This window comes from Triticum urartu, chromosome 7A, assembly GCF_056163025.1.
Source record: "Triticum urartu cultivar PI428250 chromosome 7A, HENAU_Tu73, whole genome shotgun sequence".
Lineage (NCBI taxonomy): Eukaryota > Viridiplantae > Streptophyta > Magnoliopsida > Poales > Poaceae > Triticum > Triticum urartu.
Window position 1 is genome coordinate 308196986 of NC_141879.1, and position 20546 is coordinate 308217531.

Genomic DNA, 20546 nt, shown 5'->3' on the forward strand with positions numbered 1-20546 from the left:
GCTCAGTGCGAAAGGGCATGTGAAGGCCTTTTTCTCCCATTGCAACGCACGGGCATGTTTCCTAGTCTACTTCTAAGAGCAACTCTAGCAAACCCCACAAAACGCCCGGCCTGCAAAAATTCCGGCGAGTATGCGGGCTCAGACCAATTTTGCGGCCAGAACAGAGCCCGCATACTCGCCCGGCCTGCAAAAACTTTTGCCGCAGCCCGCAAACCGCACGCCCCGAGCACTATAAGTGCGGTCCCGCGACCCTTTTGCGGGTCCAAACCCTATCCCACCGCCACCGCGAGCCACCCGATTCCCCTTTCTCCTCTCCCAATTTCTCGTCGTCGGCGACCCTCCGCCCCGCCTCCAGCCGCCATGTGGGGGCGAATGTGGAGCTCCGGACGCGGCTCCGGCAGCCGATCCAGCAATGAGAGGGACTCGAATCGCGAGCGGCGCGTCCGGCCCAACGGCGCGAGGAAGCGCAGCGCGCGGAAGTGGACCAACCGCGGGCTTTCGCCGCCGGCGAGCTTCTACCGCCGCGAGAAGGTGGAGTACGACCGCCGGCGCGTGTCGTTCTCCTCCGCGCGTTCTTCGTATGCCGGATCCTCCTCCTCCTCCGCCGCAGGCTTCCTCCCCGTGAAGAGGGAGTGGTCGGACGAGAAGGAGGAGCCGGAGCCGTCGGCGCCGTTCCCCTTCATGCCGGTGAAGGAGGAGCCCGAGGAGCCCGCTCCGCTCGGCCGCCGCGGGGTCGTCGGGCCCGAGGACTACGTCGCGAAGTTCGACGCCGTCGCCGCCGCCATCGCCGAGCGGAGCGTGCGTGAGGAGGAGGAGCGCCGCCGCCACGCCGAGGAGCTCGAGGCCCTCGAGTGACGACAGGCGGTCGCCGCCAAGGAGAAGGCCGAAGAGTGGCGCCGCATCCATGCGGGGCAGGCGGAGAAGTTCGTCGATCTCTATAGCTCCGGCGAGGAGGAATGAGCGTCCGGCTCCTTCACGACGTCGTCCAGTTGCCGCGACCTCGCCGCCGTTTAGATCCGACCCCCTAATACTAGCTTAATGTAGTATGTATGCTTCTAGTGTGATGAACTATGTAGTATGCAATGAACAATGTAGTATGTGATGAACTGTGTTTGTGCAATTTCTCCCGCGAAAGTAGTTTTTCAAATTATGCAGGTTTAGATACAGGTTCTGCTCGAACGTGTATGTTTTTAACTCGCAAAAGCGATTTTCATGAGGCCGCAAACACGTTTTGCGGGTCGTATTTTTGCGGGGTCTGCTAGAGTTGCTCTAAAGTCTAAACCGCAACTCGTCGACGTATGATCTGTCCCGTATTACGACCGTCTCCTGCAGATTTCGTCGTTGTTCTTTCTCCCCTAGGTAAGTCCCTCACCTCCTCAAAACCTTGCTCGTGATACTATTTATTAAAATAAATTCGAGACGCCACGAACACGAGACCGAGATTTGTTAACGAGGTTCATCGATATGGCTACATCTCCGGGGCCTGATTACGGGTGCTCCTTTCAATGACACCGCTACAACACCGCACCCGACCGTCCGGGCACCGGCACACGACGCCGGGTCCCCTTGCGTGCCTGTGCTATTATGTTGCCATAGGTTACATCGTGTGTCTACCATCTCATTATATAAAATATAGAAGACCTAGAGTACAAGTGTTCTACTTGAAGACGACTTCATATCCTGTCTACACACCGTACGACTCCAAGTCCAACTATAACCTACCTTATATAATAATATTCAACACAATTCTAACAGATGGTGGTTGGACGCTCCACTTAAAGCACTCTTATCTCACAAAAATGATCCTTAGACTAGTTACAATGGAAGTAACTTCAGCAGTAACATCGAGTCCAACTCAGCAAATTTGCTTATGTGGCAATGATTTAATGAGGAGAGAGGTAGTTTCAGTAACTTAGCTAGTTACTGTAACATCACATGTCCCAATATAATATGAGTCTATAACCTAATAAATGAAGCTTTGTATGTTATCACACTTATGTTACTACCCACTATGAAAGTAGTAACATAGTCTAGGAAAATGTGTATATTACTAGTGTATATTACTCTTCATTGTGGCTAGTCTTATGATGCTCCAGGAAGGGTATTCTTTAATCGGTTGCTCTCATAAAAATGTAGCTCTATCCATCCTTTGGTGTCCACTGGTTCTGTTCTGGTTCCTCCATCTCTATCCATCCAACTTTTCTCCTCCTCGTCCTCGTCACCTCATTTTCATTCACGTAACAAAATCGCCCCAGGTGTCTAGCAGCCATGTTTTCTCTTCCGTCCTTCAGACGACCACTTCTCCACTGTCACACCACACGCGTGCATATGTGGTAGCCGCGCAGTGTTATTCTTCTCTCCACCACTCACTCCTTTGTCGACAGCGGCTGATCCGGCGTGTCTTACTCAGAAAATTTAGCATCGCTTAGTCTCCTCAATGGCACAAGAAAAGAGACGGAACAACTCTAACTCGCTGGAGGTGGTATAAAATGCCGCTAACGCTGCAACTCGTTGGTGCATGCCCAGCAAGTCCGGATCTTGCTGCACCGGCAATGGATCAGGCCGCCTCCTACCCCGCCTCCACCACGCCCCTGCTGCTCCTCCTCGGCTCCGTCACGCTTGCGGTCTCGCTGTTCGTGCTGATTGGTCGCAGCAGACATGGACGCGGGAAGGCGGGGCTCCCGCCCGGCCCGCCGGCGCTGCTCTTCCTCGCCAAGTTCCTCGCGCTCCGCCGGTCCATATTCGACCTGGGCCCGCTGCTCGTCGACCTCCACGCGCGCCACGGGCCCGTCATCTCCGTGCGCCTCTTCCGCACGCTCGTCTTCGTCGCCGACCGCAAGCTGGCCCACCGCGCGCTCGTCCAGGGCGGCGCCACCTTCGCCGACAGGCCGCCGCCGGTCGACCCCACCCGCTTGTTCACGTCCGGGGGACGTGACATCAGCTTCTCCTCCTACGGGCCCTACTGGCGCCTCCTCCGCCGGAACCTCGCCGGGGAGGCGCTCAGCCCGGCCCGTGTTGGTCTCTTCGCGCCGGCGAGGAGGTGGGCGTGCGACGGCCTCGTCTCCAGCCTCCTCAGCGAGCAGCAATCGCAGCGCCAGGACGCCGTGACGCTCAGGCCGCTCCTGCGCCGCGCCATGTTCGAGCTGCTCGTGTACATGTGCTTCGGCGCACGGCTCGGACGGGAGGCGCTCGACGAGGTGGAGGAGCTGCAGCACCAGGCGCTACTCTCGCTCACCACGTTCCCGGTCTTCGCCTTCTTCCCGGCGGTCACTAAGAGGCTCTTCGGCAGACGCTGGGCGGCGTGCCTCGCTGTGCGCAGGAGGCAGGACGAGGTATTCGTCCCGCTCATCCACGCGAAGCGCGGCGACGGTGACCCGCCGTGCTACGCCGACTCCCTCCTCGCCGTCCGCGTGGCCGATGAGGGCGGCCGCCAGCTCACTGACGCCGAGATGGTCGCCCTCTGCTCCGAGTTCATGAACGGTGGGACGGATACCACGGTGACCTTGCTGGAGTGGATCATGGCCGAGCTCGTGCAACACCCCGACGTCCAGACCAAGGTCTACGAGGAGGTGAAAGCCGATCCAGAGCTCAACAACCTGCAGGCAATGCCGTACCTGAAGGCCGTCGTGCTCGAGGGCCTTCGGCTGCACCCGCCAGGCCACTTCGTCCTCCCGCACGGCGTGCAGAGCGGCGACGCGGAGATCGCGGCCTACGCGGTGCCCAAGGGAGCGGAGGTCAACTTCCTGGTAGCCGAGATTGGCCGCGACGAGACTGTGTGGACGGCGGCGCGGGAGTTCCGTCCGGAGAGGTTCCTGGAGGGCGGCGAGGGGCACGGAGTGGACATCACGGGGAGCAGGGAGATCAAGATGATGCCTTTCGGCGCAGGCCGCAGGATGTGCCCGGGGTACACGCTGGGCATGCACCACGCCGAGTACTTCGTGGCGAGAATGGTGAGGGAGCTGGAGTGGCGGCCGGCAGCGGAGGGGGCCAAGGTGGACATGGCGGAGACGCTCGATTTCACCACCGTGATGAAGCACCCGCTCCGTGCGCTCATCGTCTCCAGAAGCTAACGATTTCCCACGCAGAATGCAACCTCTCGACATATGAGTCGAAGAATACGTCGACGCAACTTTGTTATTGCGTTTAAAAGTATTTTGAGTTTTAATTCGTACTCCTACTTACTAAATCAAACATATTACTCCCTCCTTCCATCTATATAGAACCTAATGCGTTTTTCGAGACTAACTTTAACCAAATATTAAAACAATAATATATGACATGCAATTAACACAAAGCACACCGTTAAATTCGTGTGTGATTTTCACATTGTGCATGTCATGTACTATTAATCTTGTCAATAGTCAAAGGCGGTCTTAAAAAACGCATTAGGTCCTATATAGATGGAAGGAGGGAGTAATGTTTGATTATGCCTATAAAAAATACACCAACATCTGCAACATAGGCAATTAGTTTACCTATTTACTTTTAGCCAGCCGGTCGTGGCGTCTTTTCGTGGCTAGTTGGTGTTTCTAGCCTTGTTTGGCTCGGTGTGAGCCTTCTTTACTTTTTTATTACTTTTGGAGACCTTGGAACCATGTTGGCACTGCTTTATTTGGTTAATAAGATGGCCATATGCATCACTCTGATGCAAAGGTCGGGGAGAGTCCCCCTTTTCAAAAAAAAATCTGCAACACTGTATTGTTTTAACATCATTATAGACACAAGTGCTCATATATGCACGCATACACTCATTTTTATGAACGCACACATACACATCCCTATCTCTATGAGCATCTCTGAGAGACTGAGCCGGTATATCCCTATGAACACACATAAAAAAATAAACTTGACCAGGTGTCTGTCCATCATCGCTTTCTTTTCGTTGTAGACGACGAATTTTGGTCCAATAATGTGTTTAGCGTCTTGAGCCTTCTATCAACCAAATTAAGAGTAATGTTAGAGTAATGTTTTTGGTGTACAAAAATTCAGTTCAGAAAAAAACATACAAAAATATTAGAGAACGGACCGTACAAAAAAATCGACCACGCTGGTGTCCCTATAAACACACACACACACAAAAGGAAACTTGATCAGGTGTCCGTCAAGCATCGTTTTCTTTTCGCTGTAGACGATGAATTTTGATCCAATAATGTGTTTAGCATCTCGAGTCTTCTATCAACCAAATTAAGAATAATGTTAGACTAATGTTTTTGGTGTAGAAAATATCAGTTCAGGAGAAACCGTACAAAAATATTAGAGAACAGATCGTACAAAAAAAATCAACCACGCTGATGTCCCTATAAACACATACACAAAAAGGAAACTTCATCAGGTGTCTGTCCAACGTCGTTTTCTTTTCATTGTAGACGACGAATTTTGATCCAATAATGTGTTTAGCGTCTCGAGTCTTCTATGTTAGAGGAATAAAGTTTGATACTTTTCCAAAAAAATGTTTTTGGTGTAGAAAAATTCAGTTCAGGAAAAACCGTACAAAAATATTAGAGAACAGATCGTAAAAAAAAATTGACCACGCTGATGTCCCTATAAAAACACACACACACACACAAAGGAAACTTGATCAGGTGTCCGTCCAACATCGTTTTCTTTTCACTGTAGACAACGAATTTTGATCCAATAATGTATTTAGCGTCTCGAGTCTTCTATCAACAAAATTAAGAGTAATGTTAGAGGAATAAAGTTTGATACTTTTCCAAAAAAAATAGATTTTGGTGTAGAAAAATTCAGTTCAGGAAAAATAGAGAAGAGACCGTACAAAAAGTCGACCACGCTGATGTCTCTATAAACACACACACAAACACACACAAAGGAAACTTGATCAGGTGTCCGTCCAACATCGTTTTCTTTTCACTGTAGACGACGAATTTTGATCCAATAATGTGTTTAGCGTCTCGAGTCTTCTATCAACAAAATTAAGAGTAATGTTAGAGGAATAAAGTTTGATACTTTTCCAAAAAAATGATTTTGGTGTAGAAAAATTCAGTTCGGGAAAAATAGAGAAGAGACCGTACAAAAACTTGATCAGGTGTCCGTCCAACGTCGTTTTCTTTTCATTGTAGACGACGAATTTTGATCCAATAATGTGTTTAGCGTCTCGAGTCTTCTATGTTAGAGGAATAAAGTTTGATACTTTTCCAAAAAAAATGTTTTTGGTGTAGAAAAATCCAGTTCAGGAAAAACCGTACAAAAATATTAGAGAACAGACCATACAAAAAAAATTGACCACGCTGATGTCCCTATAAACACACACACACACAAAGGAAACTTGATCAGGTGTCCGTCCAACATCATTTTCTTTTCACTGTAGACGACGAATTTTGATCCAATAATGTGTTTAGCGTGTCGAGTCTTCTATCAACAAAATTAAGAGTAATGTTAGAGGAATAAAGTTTGATACTTTTCCAAAAAAATGGTTTTGGTATAGAAAAATTCAGTTCAGGAAAAATAGAGAAGAGACCGTACAAAAAGTCGACCATGCTGATGTCCCTATAAACACACACACACACACACACACAAAGGAAACTTGATCAGGTGTCCGTCCAACATTGTTTTCTTTTCACTGTAGACGACGAATTTTGATCCAATAATGTGTTTAGCGTCTCGAGTCTTCTATCAACAAAATTAGAGTTAATTGCACAGAAGTATCACAATTTGGGCATCACATGCAGATTGGTACCATGATTGCTAATTTTTGCGTGTCAGTACCAACATTGGTGTAAGTTTTTGCAAATTAGGCTAAAACGCGTATTTATACGTATTGACGCCCGATCCGACAGCTCGGGCCCACCCGTCAGGTGCCACGCTGGCCAATCGGCGCGTGCCCGCGTGCTGACTAGGACGAGCCGGTGCGCTGCTGCTCTCCAACCTGGTCCGGTCGCACCAGCTCCAGCCCAGCCGCACCATTCCCCTCCCCTCCTCCTCCTCGCTCGTTTCCTCCGTCGCCGCCGCCCGCGTCCCGACTGCCGGCCGCCGCACCGCCCCGCCGACGCCATGGTTTTGGAGGACGAAAGCAGCGACGACCATTCTAGCCTCCCGTACATGCAATCTTCCTCCACAGACTGTCTCAACGAGGTCAGTACAGGGTTAGGGTTAGGGTTTCAGATTTGGGATTTCTTGATTTGGTTAATATCGCTAGGTTTTGATTTGGCCATTGTATTTGTGCGAGCTTCTACAGGTCCCTTTCAGCATTGAAGATCCAGATTACAAGGGGCTTAAGCTAGATCTGATGTCTCCATGTGAGAAGCACGGCATGGCATCTGAGAGGCTTGTTGCCTTTGAAGGAACAGACACAGGCAGGAGGTTTTTAGCATGTGCACAGCCGGTATGGATTGTAGGATTGTAGGCATACTGATTTTTTTTCTTACTTGGTCAGTGCCATATTGAACTCTGTTTGCTGGAGTACTCTGCTTGCTGTCAACATTTTGGTTCATAGTGGTTAGAGTAGCTTATTTAGGTCAAGCATGAGTATATTTTGCTGGAGTACAATGGCATAGTAATTTATGTTAATAGTGGTAGTAGAGTAGCTTACAAATGTTTGAACACTCCTTGATATGAACAGTATAGTAACTAAACTAGTCAGTCAGCTACTCAAGTGGCTGCTCCTCTTGTTAAATGTAGTGGTCTGGTGCTAACATAGTAATTTATGTTAATAGTGGTAGTAGAGTAGCTTACAAATATTTGAACACTCCTTGATATGAACAGTACAGTAACTAAACTAGTCAGTCAGCTACTCAAGTGGCTGCTCCTCTTGTTAAATGTAGTGGCCTGATGCTAAATTTAGACATTCTTTTTGGCAACTGCAGTGATTTTGTGTAATTACTTGATGTATGAACTGTTTTGTTGTTGTTGTTGTTTTTGCAGGAAGGTAGCAATTGTGGCTTTGTTGAATGGGTTGATCACCAGTGGCCCCCAACAATGCAGAATGCATTGTTGAAGCTATGGGCAATGGTTGAAGATGCCAAAAGTGCTAGGGTGAATGACAATCTTGAAAGTTCTTTCACTATCCACCATCTGACAGAAGAGAAGAACAACCTGGAGGCCAACTATGACAAGCTAGTCCAAGATGTGCATCAGCTTATGAGCTTCCAGGAGGATAGGGTGGTGGATTTCAGACATCTGCAGTCTGCCATTACATATCAGCATGAATGCAGAAGTGAACTGGTGGCTGATATGAATGCACAGATGGGAAAGAAAGATGCAGAGTTTGAGAAGTTTAAGCAGAATTATGATGTGCTACTGAACCTGACAAGAGCTCAAGCTACAGTCATCCAGAACCTGAAGTTGAAGCATATTACTGATAAGCAATTGCTTACTGAAGCTAAGATGAACTTGGAGTTGAAGAATGCAGAGCTCACAAAGTCTGAGGAGAAGCCGAAGGAGAAGATCAAGGGGATCCAGGCCATCTTAGAGAAGTGAAGAAAATGAATATGAGAGTAGTGGGCAATGCTGACCTTTTGGGCATGATGGTTGTGTAGTGTATGGCTCTACTAAACGTGAACTTCTCTAAGATGAACTATGGCTGTGTATGTATGTAGTAGATATGCTTTTCATCCTTTTGTGAGAAAAGGATGAACTATGCATCAAAACTCCACTATGTATTGTGAACAATGGTTGTGTACTTTATAATATGTTGAACTGTAGTAAGTATTGTGTGTTATGTGTGTTATGTTTGCTGGATCAGATATTCTGTGTTATGTTTGCTAGACTTCAGATTATGATTTCTCATGCACTAGGTTTTGATGATTATGTTAGCATTGGAAGACTATTTGATGGTTATGTTAGCACTGGATTATTAGATGGTTATGTTATATCATGCATTGGAAGCCTATGTTTAGGTGGCTCTGTCGACCCCGAGTCACCGTAAACCCTAATGGTTAGGTTTAGGTGGCTCCGTCGACCCCGAGTCACCATAAACCCTAATGGTTAGGCTTAGGTGGCTTCGTTGACCCCGAGTCATCGTAAACCCTAATGGTTAGGCTTAGGTGGCTTCCTCGACCCCGAGTCACCGTAAACCCTAATGGTTAGGCTTAGGTGGCTTCCTCGACCCCGAGTCACCGTAAACCCTAATGGTTAGGCTTAGGTGGCTCCGTCGACCCCGAGTCACCGTAAACCCTAACGGTTAGGCTTAGGTGGCTCCGTCGACCCCGAGTCACCGTAAACCCTAATGGTTAGGCTTAGGTGGCTCCGTCGACCCCGAGTCACCGTAAACCCTAATGGTTAGGCTTAGGTGGCTCCGTGGATGAACCCTAGTTTCGTTCCCCACTCTGAGATCTGGTGCTATCAATTTAATAGTAGAAGAGGTATCTGTCCCACATGTCAGAATCCCCAAATGTGGTACTGCATGTTATGTGATGCCCCAATATTGGTACTGACATGCAACAGATAGCAGCAGTATTGGTACTAATTTGTCACAAGTAACTGCAATTGTGGTACTGCTTTGCAAATACTGGTAGTTCAGAAAACCACCTAAAGTTCAACATTCAGAAAACCACCTAAAGGTGAACATTCAGATAACCACCTAAAGTTCAACATTCAAATAATCACCTAAAGTTCAACCACATATCCAGTAGCAAGTCATACATATCCAGTACTCCACCTCAAGTTCAACATTACAAGCATCAAGTTCAACATTACTAGAGTACTCCACCAGTACTCCACCTCAAGCATCAAGTTCAACCAAAATAACACCACAGTATTTCACATTACATGGCTCCTCCTCCTCCCATGCTAGCATTGAAGTAGGACATCCATCCAGTGTGTGTGCCATCAGTAGGAATGTCAGCATATTTCCTGGGAGCACCTCTTCCAGCTCTTCCTCTGCCTCTACCAGCTCCTCTTCCAGATGGTGGTGGTGTAGTAGAAGTAGCACCAGCTCCTCTGCCAGCTCCCCTTCCTCTTCCAGATGGTGGTGTTGTAGTAGAAGTAGCACCAGCTCCTCTGCCAGCTCCTCTTCTTCCAGATGATGGTGGTGTAGGAGCAGAAGCAGCAGGTCTTGGCTGTCTTGCTGTTGGTGGAGTAGAAGGACCAGCAGCTCTTGGCTGTGAGGTACTTGGAGTAGCCTTGCAAAGAAAAGGAAACAATTAATAATGCTAGAAAGAAATGTACAAGAAAGAAAACATTAGTATATTTCAAGGTGAAAAATTATTACCACATGCTTATTCTTCCTCAAAGCTAGCTCGGGCTTCAACTGTTTAAGACAGTTTGTGTACCTATGCCCTTGGAGACCACAATTGCCACATGTTATGGTCCCCATTCTTGAAGTTTCTTTTGGCTTTGGTACTTCAAATTTGCCCTTGATCATCTTTTCTTTCCTTCTTCCTCTCTTGATTTTGAATGCAGGTGGTTCTATGTCTGGACCAGGGGTCCTTGTCCAATCATGCTCACCAGGCACAGGAAAGATCATTGGTTCATAAGCTGCAGCATAAAAATCTTTCTTGAAGAATTTGCTGACATAATCCTCTGGTTTCCTTTTAGCCTTGTTTATTGCAGAGATGGCATGGTTGCAAGGTATGCCACTAAGGTCCCACTTCGTGCATCCACATGTCTGAAGTTCCAGGTTGACAGCATGTGTTTGCTGCCCACTTGTAACTTGCCATAAGTTGACCCCTGCCTGTATTGGCTTGCAGTATCTGGCCCTCTCCTTCTCAGCCTCTAGCTTCTCACTGTAATGAGGTGTTATCTCCCATCTTGCTTCCTTAACACTCTCTCTCTTAATGTGCCACCTCACCATCTGCTTATCTTTTATCCCATCACACATTGTCCTTATAGGTTTTCTCCTAACATCTAGAATGTACTTGTTGAACACCTCAGACAAGTTGTTCACTACCAAGTCAGTCTTGCAGTTTGTGTCAAATGCATGCCTTGCCCATGTCTTTTTTGGTATTGCAGTAAGCCACTCCCAAGCTTCCTCACTTTCAGCTCTAAGATCATTCATTGCAATATTAAATTTGTGTTCATTGTAGGCATAGCTAGCATTATCCATGCACTTCTTAAGATCTTCACCCCTAAACCCAGCATTTTGGAAATTTGCATATATATGTCTAAGGCAGAACCTTTGGTTGCAATTTGGAAACACAGCATTCACTGCATACAGTAACCCCTGACACAAACAATATAACAAGTCTAAGCTACATCCTAAAGAAATATGCACCAATGAATTAAATATGCATTCTAATCTACTATAAACACTTGTGCAAAACACAATGAAACTCTAAGCTAATGTGAACACTTCTGCAAAACACATACCTTTTGTCTATCTGACATTATAGTATAAGGTCCAAACTTGCCCACTTCTCCCCCTAGGCAAATTTTCAGTTGGTGTAGAAACCAACACCAACTAGCTTTGTCCTCTTGTCCAACTATGCCAAATGCCAGTGGATATATGTTGTTGTTGCCATCTCTACCAGTGGCAGCAAGGAGTTGAGCACCTGTAGTGAGCTTAATGAAGCACCCATCAACACCTGCATAATCAACATTTCCAAACATTAAATACATTCAAGTGAGAAACAAAATGTAGTACTCTACAATATGTAAATGGTGCACAAGGTTTAGGAACTAACCAATGAATGGCCTACACCCATTGAGAAACCCCTCCCTTGCTCATGCAAAAGAACATGGCATGGAATCTTGGGCCTGGGTGGGGTATTCTTGCAGTTGGTGTTGGAGTAACAGTAGTGACTATTACTCTGCTCCCAGGGTTTGTGTCCATGACAGTCTAAGCATAGTCTTTAAGCCTAGGATATTGCTTCTTGTGATCTCCTAACACAGCTTCAATAGCTATGTTCTTTGCCCTATATGCCATGCACTTGGGCACATCTACACCATATTTTTCATTGCATGCATCAATTATAGTCTGAATACCAGTAGTTATATCAGATCTAAAGAGATGCTCATATTTCTGTGCTAGCCACTTAGCACTAACCCTGGTGGTCTCTGTGGTACTAGGGCAAGTGTGTTCTAGTCTCATCTTCTTAATTACAAAGGTTTTCTCCCCTTTTATAACTGCTGCCACCATTAAGAAGTGGCATTGTTTATCTGTACACTCAACAATTATCCTCTGATATGAATTCATGTGATACCTGAAATTCCTGGCCTGGGTGATGTGCAAATTGAACAAAGCATCTCTGAATTGATGCTGATCCCTAAAACACAACTTCACACACAGTTGCTCATGTGGTTGCTCCAATTTCTCATTATACCACTTCCTAGCAGGCCTTTTCTTTGCCCTACTCTTCCTTTTATTTGGTAGGACAAAAGAGAGTGGCTCAAAACCATCATCATCACTCTCCCTCAACAACCCCTTCTCTTCTTCATCTGATGATGGTCTGAAATCAGGTTCAACCTCTGGTAGCTCACTACAATGTGACCTAGTGGTTGGGCCTCTTCTAACTAGCAGCTTCTGCTTCTTCTTTATAGGTTCAACTATAGTTTCTTCTTCTTGTTCAAAAGTCCTATCTTGTTCTACCTCAAATGGGTCCTCAACTTCAGTGTCACCCTCATAATGCAACATTTCTTCCTCTTCTGATTGATCATCATCTGATTCTTCCTCTTGTGCTTCTAGCTCTCTCTGTCTCTTTCCCTCTTCCACCTCTACATCTTCATCATCAACCATGTAATTAGGGTCACTTCCAATTTGACCATCCTCATCAGAGGCATCACTGTCCTCATAAGCCTCAAATCCTTGATATCCCTCTTCTTCTTCTTCCAAAACTGCTTTCAACTTGTCTGTTGCATTTTTGCTTTCTTGTGTGCAAACACCAGCAGGACCAGCAGGGTGATGTGTGCTACATTGACTGTCAAAGACTACTCCTTCCTTATCAACAGCTAAGATAGGAGGCTCACTCAGATCATAAACAAGAGGCTCTTGGTACACCACAGTGGACAAGTCTGGCTTTTCAAAATGCTGCCTCTCAAAATCAGTATCAGGGGGTGGACAAGCCCTGACTAGCAAATTAAGCACCAATTTGTCCTGGATCTTCCTCTTTATCATCTGTAATTCTGCATGACTATCTACCAAATCCAGCCCTTTCTCTCCTAAAGATGGATTTTCAATGTGAAACAAACAATCATATGCATTAAATCCTTGGGTTTCCATCACTGCAACCAAATTCAGATAAGTAATATCTGAACCACACAACTTCATCTCCAATGGCTCTCTTGCATCAAAATGGATCCTTACTTCCCAAATGTCTTCATCTAAACTACAGAACAAATTAAATTTCATGTATTCATTATAATTACTCTTAATTTGCAGAGCAACAGTACAGTGCAGTGCAATTTAAAGTAACCTGTAAGTCTATTATTTACTAATTGAGCACAATAGCAAAATTTGGAGAGCAACAGTACAGTACAAAACAATTTAAAGTAACAGTACCAGACAGTACAGAACAATTTGGAGAGCCACAATAATCCCAAATTTTTATTGTCATTGAACTAATTTGAGAGTGCAATACACTATGTTACTAGGTTAGTTTAATTGTCCTATACTAGTCACTTCAATTGGATAAAACCTAATTCCCAACTGGATAAAGAAGAAGATGAACAAACCCTAAAAATGCCCAATTGGATAAATCAGAGGAGGAAGAGGACAAGGGTACTTACAGCACGCCGCCAAGTCCATGCGTCAACTCATGGCTGCTGCTAGGGTTCGCCACCCACTGATGCGCCAATCGCAACCGCTGCTCCATGGTGAGTAACATCGACTCCTCGTCGTCGGTCGAGTACGCGGAGCTGGAGTCGTCGTCGCCATCCCAGTCGACGCCAGCCGTTCCGCTAGGAGGCCAGAATGGCATCTCACCGCCGCCGTGGACGCCCTCGCCGCCGCCTGGCGGAATCGCCGACGCCATGGACTAGGGTTCGAGCGAGGAGGAGGAGGGGAGGGGAATGGTGCGGCCGGGCTGGAGCTGGTGCGACCGGACCAGGTTGGGGAGCAGCAACGCACCGGCTCGTCCTAGTCAGCATGCGGGCACGCGCGGGCATGCGCCGATTGGCCAGCGTGGCACCTGACGGGTGGGCCTGAGCTGTCGGATCGGGCGTCAATACGTATAAATACGCGTTTTAGCCTCATTTGCAAAAACTTACACCAATGTTGGTACTGACACGCAAAAATTAGCAATCATGGTACCAATCTGCATGTGATGCCCGAATTGTGGTACTTCTGTGCAATTAACTCACAAAATTAAGAGTAATGTTAGAGGAATAAAGTTTGATAGTCTCGAGTCTTCTATCAACAAAACTAAGAGTAATGTTAGAAGAATAAAGTTTGATACTTTTCCAAAAAAATGGTTTTGGTGCAGAAAAATTCAGTTCAGGAAAAATAAGAAGAGACCGTACAAAAAGTCGACCATGCTGATGTCCCTATAAACACACACACACACAAAGGAAACTTGATCAGATGTCCGTCCAACATCGTTTTCTTTTCACTGTAGACGACGAATTTTGATCCAATAATGTGTTTAGCGTCTCGAGTCTTCTATCAACAAAATTAAGAGTAATGTTAGAGGAATAAAGTTTGATAGTCTCAAGTCTTCTATCAACAAAAGTCCACCACGCTGATGTCTCTATAAACACACACACACACACAAAGGAAACTTGATCAGGTGTCCGTCCAACATCGTTTTCTTTTCACTGTAGACGACGAATTTTGATCCAATAATGTGTTTAGCGTCTCGAGTCTTCTATCAACAAAATTAAGAGTAATGTTAGAGGAATAAAGTTTGATAGTCTCAAGTCTTCTATCAACAAAATTAAGAGTAATGTTAGAGGAATAAAGTTTGATACTTTTTCAAAAAAATGGTTTTGGTGCAGAAAAATTCAGTTCAGGAAAAATAGAGAAGAGACCGTACAAAAAGTCGCGTAGGAGGCCAGAACGGCATCTCACCGCCGCCGTGGACGCCCTCGCCACCGCCTGGCGGAATCGCCGACGCCATGGACTAGGGTTCGAGCGAGGAGGAGGAGGGGAGGGGAATGGTGCGGCCGGGCTGGAGCTGGTGCGACCGGACCAGGTTGGAGAGCAGCAGCGCACCGGCTCGTCCTAGTCAGCACGCGGGCACGCGCGGGCACGCGCCGATTGGCCAGCGTGGTACCTGACGGGTGGGCCCGAGCTGTCGGATCGGGTGTCAATACGTATAAATACACGTTTTAGCCTCATTTGCAAAAACTTACACCAATGTTGGTACTGACACGCAAAAATTAGCAATCATGGTACCAATCTGCATGTGATGCTCGAATTGTGATACTTCTGTGCAATTAACTCACAAAATTAAGAGTAATGTTAGAGGAATAAAGTTTGATAGTCTCTGAGTCTTCTATCAACAAAATTAAGAGTAATGTTAGAAGAATAAAGTTTGATACTTTTCCAAAAAAATGGTTTTGGTGCAGAAAAAGCCGATTGGCCAGCGTGGCACCTGACGGGTGGGCCCGAGCTGTCGGATCGGGCGTCAATACGTATAAATACGCGTTTTAGCCTCATTTGCAAAAACTTACACCAATGTTCGTACTGACACGCAAAAATTAGCAATCATGGTACCAATCTGCATGTGATGTCCGAATTGTGATACTTCTGTGCAATTAACTCACAAAATTAAGAGTAATGTTAGAGGAATAAAGTTTGATAGTCTCGAGTCTTCTATCAACAAAATTAAGAGTAATGTTAGAAGAATAAAGTTTGATACTTTTCCAAAAAAAATGGTTTTGGTGCAGAAAAATTCAGTTCAGGAAAAATAGAGAAGAGACCGTACAAAAAGTCGACCACGCTGATGTCCCTATAAACACACACACACAAAGGAAACTTGATCAGGTGTCCGTCCAACATCGTTTTCTTTTCACCGTAGACGACGAATTTTGATCCAATAATGTGTTTAGCGTCTCGAGTCTTCTATCAACAAAATTAAGAGTAATGTTAGAGAAATAAAGTTTGATAGTCTCAAGTCTTCTATCAACAAAATTAAGAGTAATGTTAGAGGAATAAAGTTTGATACTTTTTCAAAAAAATGGTTTTGGTGCAGAAAAATTCAGTCACAAAATTAAGAGTAATGTTAGAGGAATAAAGTTTGATAGTCTCGAGTCTTCTATCAACAAAATTAAGAGTAATGTTAGAAGAATAAAGTTTGATACTTTTTCAAAAAAAATGGTTTTGGTGCAGAAAAATTCAGTTCAGGAAAAATAGAGAAGAGACCATACAAAAAGTCGACCACGCTGATGTCCATATAAACACACACACACACACAAAGGAAACTTGATCAGGTGTCCGTCCAACATCGTTTTCTTTTCACTGTAGACGACGAATTTTGATCCAATAATGTGTTTAGCGTGTCGAGTCTTCTATCAACAAAATTAAGAGTAATGTTAGAGAAATAAAGTTTGATAGTCTCAAGTCTTCTATCAACAAAATTAAGAGTAATGTTAGAGGAATAAAGTTTGATACTTTTTCAAAAAAATGGTTTTGGTGCAGAAAAATTCAGTTCAGGAAAAATAGAGAAGAGACCGTACAAAAAGTCGACCACGCTGATGTCCCTATAAACACACACACACACAAAGGAAACTTGATCAGGTGTCCGTCCAACATCGTTTTCTTTTCACTGTAGACGACGAATTTTGATCCAATAATGTGTTTAGCGTCTTGAGTCTTCTATCAACAAAATTAAGAGTAATGTTAGAGAAATAAAGTTTGATAGTCTCAAGTCTTCTATCAACAAAATTAAGAGTAATGTTAGAGGAATAAAGTTTGATACTTTTTCAAAAAAATGGTTTTGGTGCAGAAAAATTCAGTTCAGGAAAAATAGAGAAGAGACCGTACAAAAAGTCGACCACGCTGATGTCCCTATAAACACACACACACACAAAGGAAACTTGATCAGGTGTCCGTCCAACATCGTTTTCTTTTCACCGTAGACGACGAATTTTGATCCAATAATGTGTTTAGCGTCTCGAGTCTTCTATCAACAAAATTAAGAGTAATGTTAGAGAAATAAAGTTTGATAGTCTCAAGTCTTCTATCAACAAAATTAAGAGTAATGTTAGAGGAATAAAGTTTGATACTTTTTCAAAAAAATGGTTTTGGTGCAGAAAAATTCAGTTCAGGAAAAATAGAGAAGAGACCGTACAAAAAGTCGACCACGCTGATGTCCCTATAAACACACACACACACAAAGGAAACTTGATCAGGTGTCCGTCCAACATCGTTTTCTTTTCACTGTAGATGACGAATTTTGATCCAATAATGTGTTTAGCGTCTCGAGTCTTCTATCAACAAAATTAAGAGTAATGTTAGAGAAATAAAGTTTGATAGTCTCAAGTCTTCTATCAACAAAATTAAGAGTAATGTTAGAGGAATAAAGTTTGATACTTTTTCAAAAAAATGGTTTTGGTGCAGAAAAATTCAGTTCAGGAAAAATAGAGAAGAGACCGTACAAAAAGTCGACCACGCTGATGTCCCTATAAACACACACACACACAAAGGAAACTTGATCAGGTGTCCGTCCAACATCGTTTTCTTTTCACCGTAGACGACGAATTTTGATCCAATAATGTGTTTAGCGTCTCGAGTCTTCTATCAACAAAATTAAGAGTAATGTTAGAGAAATAAAGTTTGATAGTCTCAAGTCTTCTATCAACAAAATTAAGAGTAATGTTAGAGGAATAAAGTTTGATACTTTTTCAAAAAAATGGTTTTGGTGCAGAAAAATTCAGTTCAGGAAAAATAGAGAAGAGACCGTACAAAAAGTCGACCACGCTGATGTCCCTATAAACACACACACACACAAAGGAAACTTGATCAGGTGTCCGTCCAACATCGTTTTCTTTTCACTGTAGACGACGAATTTTGATCCAATAATGTGTTTAGCGTCTCGAGTCTTCTATCAACAAAATTAAGAGTAATGTTAGAGAAATAAAGTTTGATAGTCTCAAGTCTTCTATCAACAAAATTAAGAGTAATGTTAGAGGAATAAAGTTTGATACTTTTTCAAAAAAATGGTTTTGGTGCAGAAAAATTCAGTTCAGGAAAAATAGAGAAGAGACCGTATAAAAAGTCGACCACGTTGATGTCCCTATAAACACACACACACACACAAAGGAAACTTGATCAGGTGTCCGTCCAACATCGTTTTCTTTTCACTGTAGACGACAAATTTTGATCCAATAATGTGTTTAGCGTCTCGAGTCTTCTATCAACAAAATTAAGAGTAATGTTAGAGGAATAAAGTTTGATAGTCTCAAGTCTTCTATCAACAAAATTAAGAGTAATGTTAGAGGAATAAAGTTTGATACTTTTTCAAAAAAATGGTTTTGGTGCAGAAAAATTCAGTTCAGGAAAAATAGAGAAGAGACCGTATAAAAAGTCGACCACGCTGATGTCCCTATAAACACACACACACACAAAGGAAACTTGATCAGGTGTCCGTCCAACATCGTTTTCTTTTCACTGTAGACGACAAATTTTGATCCAATAATGTATTTAGCGTCTCGAGTCTTCTATGAACAAAATTAAGAGTAATGTTAGAGGAATAAAGTTTGATACTTTTTCAAAAAAATAGTTTTGATACAGAAAAATTCAGTTCAGGAAAAATAAAGAAGAGACCGTACAAAAAGTCGACCACGCTGGGACTCGAACCCAGAATCTCCCGCTCCGGAGGCGAGCGCCTTATCCATTAGGCCACGCGGTCATTGTTGTGTATGATCAGCTTTGGCTCCTTAAAAAACAAGTAAATCGTACGTATCAAACACTAAGCAAGTGTGGTCCATATGTAGATACGTAGATGATTCAGCCAACGTAAACAGCAGGAGATTCTACAAACTCTATTTACAGATTTATATAAATGCGCCTTATCCATCCACGCGGTTATTGTTGACTGTACGCAGCTTTGGTTCTTTAAAACAGGAGTGAATTGTACGTATCAAACACTAAACAAGAATAGTCCATGTGTAGATACGTAAATGATTCAGCCAAGGTAAACAGCAGGAGACTCTACAAACTCTATTTACAGATTTAAATGCACCTACCGATGTGCTATAACAAGAATTTGTTTTTATTAGACATTGAGAGGGATATATTCTTTTAACCCTCTTTTTTCCTTGTGGTGTAATGATTTATTCATCAAAGGATAGCAACATCACTTGCGAGATGAAAGAACTCTTTGAAGTAAAAGCTTCCTTCGCTAAGAAGTGTGCAACTCGACTGGCCTCACAATTGCATGTGATGAGCTTTTTTTTTCTCGAATAGACACGAGTGTGCATACTATATTATAAAGAAGGGTGTGGGGTAAAGAGCTCCTTCATGTTAGTGTTACAGGTTACATATATACATGAACACCAACACCACCATCCACCCTCGCTATCTAGTGCTAACTACTCATTGTAACCCACCCTTCCACATCATCTGTGTCTCCCTTTAGTAGTCCCGCTTGCTTCCATACACGGCCCTCTCTTGCGATGGCGAGGATAACTTAATTCTTGGATGGCGTGGCTCCGTCGAAGATGATAGAGTTGCGGTGCTTCCATAGTTGCCACATAACTAGAATAATGATCGCGTTAGCATCTCTCTTAGCTTGCCCTCGGCTTCCCTTGTCTTGGCACCACACGGGGGGGCTGACCTTCGGTGTCAACATCCTCTCTAGCTTGCCCAAAGAGTGATAGATCGCCGTCCACACCTCACGCGCCAAAACACAATGTAGTAAGATATGGTTGATGCTCTCTTCCTCTTGTCTGCATAATGGGCATCTTTCTTGATGATCAAGTCCTCTTCTTACCAACCAGTCGGACGTCCAACATCTATTTTGCATTGCAAGCCATGTAAAGAAGCGACATTATGTTGGCGCTTTGGACTTCCAAGTAAAGTCGGCCGTTTGGATGGTTTGCCTGCCCCAGAACTTGGCGTTGTAGGTCGTCCTCATAGAGTAGCAGTCGTTCGCTTCCCAGGACCACGTGATGTTATCTTGCTGTGTTGGGTCAAGCTCCACTCTGTCTACCGCAATCCACAGCGACAGGTACTCCCGTAGCATCGTTGTTGTTACCTCCGGGCCAACTTGAGTAGCCCATCTAGCGTCCTGCGGCGCCTGGGAGACGGTGCATGTGGCTCTCACACCTTTCCTGACACGGCCATAAGTAGTCAGGGCAAGCTCTGCAATCCTGTAGCCGTCGAGCCATCTATCTTCCCAGAAGAGTGTTGTTTGTCCGTCTCCTATCATCCAGTGAGCTGCCGCGTTGAAAATTTGTCTGGATGCTTCTAGCACTGGGATTGGGAATTCAGCCCATGGGCGTGAGTTGTCTGATCTTTGCAACCAAGGCCACCTTGCATGCACGGCAGTATTCGTCCACTTCAGGTTTGGAAGTCCGAGTCCACCCGCCCATTTGAGAGAGAACGCGGCCTCCCATGCGACGACACAATGTCCACTGGTCGAGCTTGCCTCCGAGCACCACAAGAAACTGTGGCAGATTTTGTTCATTGATGCGATTGTCTTCTGCGGGAGGTCCAACGCCATCATCGCGTGCAACGGGATCGAACGGAGCATGGATTGGACTAGCAACATTCT

The 20546-nt window shown here is 44.7% G+C and overlaps 3 protein-coding genes and 1 non-coding gene across 4 annotated transcripts; 2 read left to right on the forward strand and 2 right to left on the reverse strand.

The window, feature by feature from the left end:
• The first annotated feature begins 2366 nt into the window (after positions 1 to 2366).
• LOC125521187 (cytochrome P450 89A2) lies at positions 2367 to 4215 on the forward strand. Its single transcript, XM_048686240.2, has one exon. The coding sequence runs from the start codon at positions 2490 to 2492 to the stop codon at positions 4068 to 4070; it is 1581 nt and encodes a 526-aa protein (XP_048542197.2). The 5' UTR covers positions 2367 to 2489; the 3' UTR covers positions 4071 to 4215.
• A 2394-nt stretch (positions 4216 to 6609) lies between these two features.
• LOC147959418 (uncharacterized) lies at positions 6610 to 8526 on the forward strand. Its single transcript, XM_087537051.1, has 3 exons — positions 6610 to 7089; positions 7193 to 7339; positions 7879 to 8526. Exons 1-3 carry the CDS (start codon positions 7009 to 7011, stop codon positions 8431 to 8433), a joined length of 783 nt encoding a protein of 260 aa, XP_087393177.1. The 5' UTR covers positions 6610 to 7008; the 3' UTR covers positions 8434 to 8526.
• Positions 8527 to 9719: 1193 nt separating this feature from the next.
• On the reverse strand, positions 9720 to 11280 carry LOC147959419 (uncharacterized). Its single transcript, XM_087532648.1, has 3 exons — positions 11263 to 11280; positions 10166 to 11116; positions 9720 to 10076 (listed from the first exon to the last, which is right to left on the reverse strand). The coding sequence occupies exons 1-3, from the start codon at positions 11278 to 11280 to the stop codon at positions 9720 to 9722; spliced, it is 1326 nt and encodes a 441-aa protein (XP_087388774.1).
• A 7327-nt stretch (positions 11281 to 18607) lies between these two features.
• On the reverse strand, positions 18608 to 18680 carry TRNAR-CCG (transfer RNA arginine (anticodon CCG)). The gene has a single exon. It is a non-coding gene; the product is annotated as a tRNA-Arg (tRNA).
• Between the last annotated feature and the right edge of the window lie 1866 nt (positions 18681 to 20546).